This window comes from Erythrolamprus reginae, chromosome 11 (genome assembly GCF_031021105.1).
Source record: "Erythrolamprus reginae isolate rEryReg1 chromosome 11, rEryReg1.hap1, whole genome shotgun sequence".
Taxonomy (NCBI): domain Eukaryota; kingdom Metazoa; phylum Chordata; class Lepidosauria; order Squamata; family Dipsadidae; genus Erythrolamprus; species Erythrolamprus reginae.
Window position 1 is genome coordinate 35,122,257 of NC_091960.1, and position 9,197 is coordinate 35,131,453.

Sequence of the window (9,197 nt, forward strand, 5' to 3'; positions counted from 1 at the left end):
AGGAATCAATGTAAAAGCAAATAATGCGTGCAAACCCATTAGGAAAGAAATAAAAGCTTGGAATTTGGATGGGAGGAGGAGGAGGAAGATGCTGCCGAAGGAAGAAGGTGAGATGAGGGGAATCAAAAAAAATCCAAAACTTTAAGGCTTAAAAAAAAAGAGGGACTCTGAGGTGGCGAGGAGGAGCATGCGCCTCCCATACTCCCGGCGTGAGGCTATCTCCCATCCACTGCACCAGAGAGAGAAACCCAGGGGGAATGGCAGGAAACTGGCCGGGCCTTCGTGCTGCTCTCAAATTTCCTGGGAAATTTTTCCAGGCTCGGGTTCTTAAGTAGAAAATGGTTCTTAAGAAGAGGCAAAAAAATCTTGAACACCCGGTTCTTATCTAGAAAAGTTCTTAAGTAGAGGCCTTCTTAGGTAGAGGTACCACTGTATATCCGTCCTAAGATAAAATACAGGAAGTAGTATGAGGGCAGAGTAGATGGACCATGAAGTCTATCTTCTGCCGTCAATCTTCTATGTTTCTGTTTTTCTATAATGGTTTGGGGTACTAGGCTGTCCGGGGAATTCTGGGACTTTGAATTCCACAAGCCTTAAAGTTGCCAAGGTCGAAGATGCCTGTTTCAGAAGCCGTTTTCTGCTACAGAAGACAGAATAACTGAAATCAAAGAGACCTTGGAGGTCTTGCAGTCCAACCCCTTCTCAGGCAGGAAATCCTATGGCAGTGATGGCAAACCTTTTTTCGTTCATGTGCCAAAAGGGTTTGGGTGTGTGCATGATAGAGTGCGCACCCATTGCCACGCCCCTCCCCTCCCCTCATGCATGTGTACACCCCACAGGCAAACGGGCAAACCGGACGTTCAGAAAACGGACTTCCAGTTTGGCTGTTGTGCTGTTTTTCACCCTCCGGAGGCTTTCTGCAGCCTGCAGAGGCCCAAATGGCCTTCCCCAAGGCCAACAATCAGCTGGCCAGCACTGCCATGTGCTTTCTTGAAGGATCAACTGAATAGAATCGAATAGAATTCTTTATTGGCCACGTGTGATTGGACACATAAGGAATTTGTCTTGGTGCATAGGCTCTCAGTGTACATAAAAGAAAAGATACATTTGTCAAGAATCATGACAATAGTAATAATAGTAATAATAGCAATAATAGTAGTTGTCTTTGTTTTGTTGTTGTTGTTGTTATTGCTATTATTATTATTATTATTATTTATTAGATTTGTATGCTGCCCCTCTCCGCAGAGCGGCTCACAACAATAACAATACAATATAATACAAATCTAATATTAAAAATGCCCTCTGATATGACTCCACGTGCCACCGGTTTGCCATCACTGCCCTACACCACTTCAGACAAATGTTTATCCAACCTCTTCTTAAAAACATCCAACGTTGGAGCCTCCACAACTTCTGGAGGCAGGTTGGTCCACTGATTAATTGTTCTCACTGTCAGGAAACCTCTCCTTGGTTCTTAAGTTGCTTCTCCCCTTGATTAGTTTCCACCCATTTTTTCTTGTCCGGCCTTCAGGTGCTTTGGAGAGTAGTTTGAGTTGAGGCAGAGAGCTGATTGTTTTTTTATTACAATAATAACAACAACAGAGTTGGAAGGGACCTTGGAGGTCTTCTAGTCCAGCCCCCTGCTTAGGCAGGAAGCCCTACACTACTTCAGACAGATGGTAATCCAACATCTTCTTTAAAACTGTGTTGGAGTATTCACAACTTCTGGTGGCAGGTTGTTCCACTGATTAACCGTTCTGACTGTCAGGAAATCTCTCCTTTGTTCTCAGTTGCTTCTCTCCTTGTTTAGTTTCCACCCATTGCTTCTCGTTCTACCCCTTTTGGATTTGGATTTCTTCCAGGCCCTGCTAAAAACCGGAGAACACAGTTGGTCTCTAGCCGAACTCATCCAGGCCTTGGTCCTGCTGACACACTACCACTCGCTGGCCTCCTTCGTGTTCGGCTGCGGCGTCAATCTGGAACTTGACCAGGAAGCTGGACACCTCTTCCGGCCACCTTCGCCACGCAGCTGTGACAGTAGCCCCAGCTCGGAAGATGGGACAAACAGTTCCAGCGTAAGCTCATTATGGGGAGATGGGGTTGGGGTTTAAAAAAATGCATTTAGGGAGCACTTAAAGGTGGAGAAAAATTGGCCCCAAAGTGGGTCGGCTCTGGTAGGCATATTTTTGCTTCTGCACATGGGCAGAAGCAAAAAAAATCGGCCAAAATTGCCGAAATCTCACGCGCATGAGCATCTTTCCATAAAAGTTTGCTTGCTGTACATGCAAATCTTGCACGGGGGTGGGCAGCTGAATACACAGGGCTGGGCAGCAGGCAGGACGGGGTGGAACGCAGTTCCACTGGCGGAAATAAAAATGCGTGCACAGCTCCATCTGAGTGGCGGCTGTCACTTCCTGCATTACTGGTCTCAGCTCGGCTCTCCTGTTTTCCCCTGCTGCTGCTACTGCATCTGGGCTCCTTGCTTTTTTCCTCTTTCCTCCTTCCTGGCCTCAGACAAGCTTCCCTCTCTCCTGCCCGGCTCCCCTCCAGCCTCACGCGTCCACCTCCCACCTGAGGTGCAAGCAGAAGGCGTGGGTTCAAGCGGCGCTGGCAGCATTTATGCTTCTGGCAGCACCCGTTCGCCTAGATACCCAGCCTGAGACTGGGGGGGCGACCCAGGAAGGAGAGTGCAGGAAAGCGAGCGACACTGGGAAGGTTGTAAGTCGAGGACGTAACAGTTCGCTTGAGCGATGATGATCGTTCAAGCCACTCCCACCTGGTCACATGGCCAGCAAGCCACTCCTACCCAGTCACATGACCATTAAGCCACACCCAAAAAATAAGCCACACCCACAGTGTGGCAGTAAAAATTTTGGCTGCCCATTACTGTGCACACACGTCCCGAAAATCGCTACCAGAACGCAGCACCATTCCAGTAGCAGCCCATCACTGGGTTTACCAGAGTTAGCCTGGTTCCCCGCTACTTGCCCTCACCAGGGTTCGGCAGACAGTAAAGTCAAGCAGAATAATGCAACACTGCCACAGAATTGTGAAGTACAGGGGGTGGACAGAAAAATGGAAACACCTTGCAGCTCTTCCGTGGAATCCAGATTTGTGAAGCTCCCTTCGAACAGTTTTTGTGGAAACTGGGTTCTGTACGTGTCTATTGAGCTCTGCAGTGATTTTAGGAGCTGCGGTCTTGCGATCCGCTCTAACAATTCGCTTTAGAGTCCGACGGTCTCTCTCAGACGACGTCGACTTTCGACCAGACCTGTGCTTGGCTGAAGACATTTTCCTTCTCTTTCCAAAGCAGTCATGACTTTCGAGACATGACCTCTTGAAACGCCAAACATTCGGGCACTTTCTGTGACACTAGCACCTGCCATTCGAGCACCAACAATTTGGCCTCTTTGAAAGTCTGAGACCTCTGCCATTTCTAGAAGGTTATCACCCATTTCCTTAAATTTCTGTTTTAAAAAAAGGTAGTTTAAAACAATATACCAAATAACAATTAAAAAACAACATTAAAATATGTCAAGTTTTGATTGATTTGAACATGTTCAAACATTATGATGCCAAAACGTCAAGTGTTTCCTTTTTTTTGTCCACCCCCTGTAAGTCCTGTGTATTGTTGCCTGAAATGACCTTTTCCCTCTTCTGGCTTTTTTCTCAGAGCAATGATGCTATGGAGGATGTGGAAAGGCTGATGGAGAGGATGAAGCTGCTGCAGGAATGCCAGCTGGAGGAAGAAGGCGTCACCCAGGAAGAGATGGAGACCCGTTTCGAGATGGAAAAGAGAGAGAGCCTGCTGGTGACTCCCTCAGGTGAGGCAAGGCCACACCTGAAGGGAGGTGAGACTTCCACCCATTCGGACTTGGTGGAGGAAGGCATGGAGAATCTTTCGGCCGGCAAATTTCATCCGACCCTGCAAAAATCCAACCAAACCTTTTGATGTTTCAGCCGTGGTGGCCCAGTGGTTAGGATTCAGAACTGCAGAATAATTATGCCGACTGACAGCAGTTCGATTCTCACCAGCTCAAGCGTCAGCGCCCCAAATAGCATCCGAGAAATAAATCAGACCCCAGTCCAATTCTCTCGCTCAAAGTTCGATTTATTAACAGAGCCATGTTGGTGACGCCGTTGCCATCCCGATACTAACTTCCTTCCAGTTCCCCATCCAATTTAAGGTTCATCCCCCCGCATCCCGACACCCACAGGTTCATCACGAGGACCAGTCCGAGTGCAGGGATTTAACCGACCTCCTCTTTACATCCGTGGATGCAGAACAAAAGATGACCTTGGACTCTAAGAAAGGAATTTGTTGTGACTAATAACTTTCCCTCTCATGCAATCACCCCTCCTAGTTCCCTTTCTTTATCTCCGAGACCGCCTTCTGCTGCACGAATCCCAGCGACCGATTAGGTCCCACAGAGTTGGCCTTCTCCAGGTCCCGTCAACTAAACAATGTCGGTTGGCGGGCCCCAGGGGAAGAGCCTTCTCTGTGGCGGCCCCGACTCTCTGGAACCAGCTCCCCCCAGAGATTAGAACTGCCCCTACCCTCCTTGCCTTTCATAAACTCCTCAAAACCCACCTTTGTTGTCAGGCATGGGGGAATTGAAACATCTCCCCCAGGCCTATATAATTTATGTATGGTATGTTTGTAGGTATGTCCGCTTAAAAATGGGTTTTTTTTAACTATTTTAAATTTTAAATTGTATATTATTAGATTTGTTATGAATTGTTTTATTGTGTTGTGAGCCGCCCCGAGTCCACGGAAAGGGGCGGCATACAAATCTAATTAATAATAATAATAATAATAATAATAATAATAATAATAATAATGCTGGACTCGATGGGCTTTGGCCTGATTCAACATGGCTCTTCTTAGGTTCTTATGTTCTGCATGTTTGCGTGGCCTGGTTTGCGCTTTGCCACAGACCAATGCCAGTCCGTGGCCTGTGGGTTGGGGACCCCTGCTATAAACTGCTTAGAGAGGGCTGTCAGATACTATGAAGCGGTATAAAAGTCTTAAGTGGTATTGCTAGTGCTAAGTGTTAGTGATGGCGTCGCATCGTGGCTTAACATTTGTGTGTTTTGGTTCCTATCTCCAGTAGACATTGCTGAACACTCCCTGCCCCCCAACGTCCAGTGCTTTGTGGAAGATCCAGAGTTTGGCTACAAGGATTTCACCAGGAGAGGAGAGCAGACCCCTCCCACTTTCCGTGCCCAGGTACCAGGAGTCACGTTTTCGAATACAGTAGAGCAGTGTTTCACAACCTTGGCAACCTGAAGATATTTGGACTTCAACTCCCAGAATTCCCCAGCCAGCATTCGCTGGCTGGGGGATTCTGGGAGTTGAAGTCCAAATATCTTCAAGTTGCCAAGGTTGCGAAACACCGCAATAGAGTCTCGATTATCTGATATAAACAGGCAGGCTGATAGTTGGATAGCTGAAAATGTCAGATAAACATAGAAACATAGAAGATTGATGGCAGAAAAAGACCTCCTGGTCCATCTAGTCTGCCCTTATCCTATTTCCTGTATTTTATCTTAGGATGGATCTATGTTTATTCCAGGCATGTTTAAATTCAATATCAACTTTATTTGATTAGTCAATCAACCATATCAAAGCGAGGAAAAGGACCACATCGGTCGTCATAAAACTGTGACTGGTTAAAATACAATAAAATTGGTTAAAATAGAGGGAATTTGAATAAATAATAAGTTAAAATGCAGTATAATATGCTAAAACTGAGTAGTAAAACATGAGAATATAACTCGTGCAAAGGATTCTATTAAACAAATCTAAGATACTGATATAAAATATTCTTAAGTGAGTTCATCTCCTTTGCATGCCACCCCAATATGTTCTATAAAACGTATTCTCATCTGAACAGCCCTGACTATAAACTTAGCGGTTCTAGAAACTACATACAGTGATCCCTCGATTAGCATGGTCTCGATTAGCGCGAAACGCTGCAATGCGGTTTTTCAAAAAATATTAATTAAAAAATAAGTCCGCGCTAGTTCTCTCTCTCTTTTTCTCCCTGTTGCCGGCGTGGTATATGAGAGAGAAAGAGAGAGGCAGAGGTCGGGCGCATTACCGGGAGGTGGAGGCGGCGTGGGGACGCTGGGTGCCGGGGACACCGAGGAGGGGGTGGACGTGGCCTCTCAGCTGCAGAGCCGAACAAGGGCGGAGGCAACGGCGGAGTCCGGCGCTGGGGCCATGCGGAGCCGCTCATCCAGGGGGGCGTGGACTGGCAAGTCGCCCTCCTTTCTCTTTCTTTCTCTCTCTTATACCACACCGGTAACAGGGAGAGAAAGAGAGAGAGCGGAGGGCACCTTGCCGGTCCACACCCCCCTAGATGAGCGGCTCCGCATGGCCCCAGCGCCGCCCAGGCAAAGGGGAAACCCCAAGATCGCTTGCCGCTTGCCGTATTGCAGCGAAGGAGGCGAAGCAAGGCTCCAAGCTGCAATACGGCAAGCGGCAAGCGATCTTGGGGTTTCCCCTTTGCCTGGGCGGCGGGAAGACCAAGGGAAGGTTCCTTCAGCCGCCCAACACCTGATCCGCTCCGCAGCGCGGCAGCAGCGAGGAGCCGAAGATGGAGTTGCCTGGGCAACGGGGAAACCCCATCTTCGGCTCCTCGCTGCTTCCGCGCTGCGGAGCAGATCAGCTGTTGGGCGGCTGAAGGAACCTTCCCTTGGTCTTCCCCGCCGCCCACAGGCAAACTCCACCATCTGCGCATGTGCGGCCATGAAAAAAAAAATGGGGCGCATGCGCAGATGGTGGTTTTTACTTCCGCACCACTATAACGCGGAAATCGATTAGCGCGGGAGGTCTTGGAACGTAACCCCCGCGCTAATCGAGAGATCACTGTATATATTTGTACCCTGAAGAAAATATGATAATTGTTTATTACAGTCCCAGTGTATGATTTTGTCAAGTAGGGGCTGTAAATACTGAGGTCTTACTGAGGAGTATAGTTTACAATTGAGTAGCACATGTCCAATGTCTTCTATTTCTGGTGCACCGCAAATGCATGTTCTCTCAAAATATGTTTAAATTCAGTTACTGTGGATTTACCAACCACGTCTGCTGGAAGTTTGTTCCAAGCATCTACTACTCTTTCAGTCAAATAATATTTTCTCACGTGGCTTCTGATCTTTCCCCCAACTAACTTCAGATTGTGTCCCCTTGTTCTTGTGTTCACTTTCCTATTAAAAAAACTTCCCTCCAAAACCTTATTTAACCCTTTAACCTATTTAAATGTTTCAATCATGTCCCCCCTTTTCCTTCTGTCCTCCAGACTATACAGGTTGAGTCCATGAAGTCTTTCCTGATACGTTTTATGCTTAAGACCTTCCACCATTCTTGTAGCCCATCTTTGGACCCGTTCAATTTTATCAAGCATGAGAGTTTTGTGCACTGGTTTATGGTTTAGCTTGTAATACGAACCCAGCTGTAGTGACTCCCTGGATGGCCTTGGCTTGAAGGAGGTGTCACCTTTATTCGTAAAGCTAACTCCGATTCAATCCAGATGGTAGCTCCAACTTGTCTTTCGCCTTCTACAGGACTATACGTGGGAAGATCATGGTTACTCGCTTATCAACCGGCTGTATCCTGATGTGGGGCAACTGTTGGACGAGAAATTCCAAGTGGTGTACAATCTGACCTATAACACCATAGCTATGCACAGTGGGGTGGATACATCCATGCTACGGAGGGCTATCTGGAATTATGTCCACTGTGTCTTTGGCATTAGGTAGGTGTTGCTTCAGCATCCTCTTTTTCTCCATCCCTCCTGCAATTCTTTTTCTTCACATTTGCCGGATTTGGGTAAATGATATCCAGATTTTTCCTTGCGTTTGGCACTGTCCAATTTATTTTTATTTTTATATTATTTTATATTATTTTATATTTCATTTTATTTCATTTTATTTCATTTTTTTATTTTATTATTTTATTTTATTATTTTATTTTATTTTTTTATTTTATTTTATTTATTTATTTTGGTTTTTTTATTTTATTTTATTTTATTTCATTTTATTTTTTATTTATTTTTATTTTATTATTATTTTATTATTATTTATTTTATTTTTTATTTTATTTTATTATTATTTTATTATTTTATTTTTTATTTTATTTTATTTTATTTATTTTAATTTAATTTAATTTTACTTTACTTTACTTTTTTATTTTTTTATTTTATTTTATTTTATTTTATTTTATTATTTATTTGACGCCCAATTCCTTCTGGGCGACTCACAATATCTAAAATCAATATAAAAGACAGTTTAACACCCGTAAAAAACCATTCATATCCTTTTGTGGCCGGATCCAGGTGGATTATCATCTTGCATCCTTCTTTCTTAACTGACTGGTTAATCATTGGAAAGGTTAAAATCACCCAACTACAGGGGGTTCTCGACTTACAACCAAAACTGAGCCCAAAACATGTGTTGCTAAGCAATACATTTGTTAAGAGAGTGTTGCCTCCTTTTACAACCTATCTTGCCACAATTGTTAAGCAAATCGCTGCAGTTGCCAAGTTACCATATTTTTTAGACTATAAAATGCACTGGAGTATAAGATGTGCCTTAGTTTTTAGGAAGGAAAATAAGGGGAAAAAATCTGCCTACATCTTTCCGGCATCCTTAACAAACAAACCTTGTAGTTTATAATTTTTAAATTAATTAGATTTCTTGTTGCATTGTTCATATTGTATCTTGTGAGCCACCCCGAGTCTTCGGAAGAAGGGCAGAATACAAATCTAATTAATTAATTAATTGATTGATTAATTAATTAATTAATTAATAATACTAATTGTTCTGTTGAGCTCTCTGGTAGAATCGTCCCAAAACTGCACAGGTACAAATTTCAGATACACACACGTTTGAAAATTCAAAACAATGTTCTTTATAATGAAAATTCACTTAAACCAAGCCCTCTTTTGGTATAGCAAAGAGCCCTCGTCTCCAAACAAACTGGTAATTGGTACAAGTCCCTTATCAGTTCTGTGATACTTAGCTTGCAGCCGTGAGGCAATTCACAGTCCTTCTTCTTTCACAAAGTGAAACACACTTTGCTCTGGTTTAGTTTCAAAGCGGGGAAAAATCAGCACACAAAAGGTCAAAGTCAGTAAAGCAGTCACGAAACACAACGATCAGATAATCCTCCACAATGGCCAAACCCACAG

The 9,197-nt window shown here is 44.4% G+C and overlaps 1 protein-coding gene across 4 annotated transcripts in view; it reads left to right on the plus strand.

Annotated features, from left to right (window-relative positions):
• The window catches only part of SESN2 (sestrin 2), a 52,079-nt gene that overhangs the window by 37,691 nt on the left and 5,191 nt on the right, over positions 1-9,197 (plus strand). For 2 of the 4 annotated variants that reach the window (XM_070763670.1, XM_070763673.1), the window contains 4 exons: positions 1,863-2,075; positions 3,674-3,824; positions 5,112-5,230; positions 7,573-7,763. In XM_070763670.1, coding sequence (XP_070619771.1) covers positions 1,863-2,075; positions 3,674-3,824; positions 5,112-5,230; positions 7,573-7,763 — 674 coding nt within the window. The remainder of the gene's footprint in view (positions 1-1,862; positions 2,076-3,673; positions 3,825-5,111; positions 5,231-7,572; positions 7,764-9,197) is intronic. The other 2 variants (XM_070763671.1, XM_070763674.1) reach the window with 1 other exon arrangement.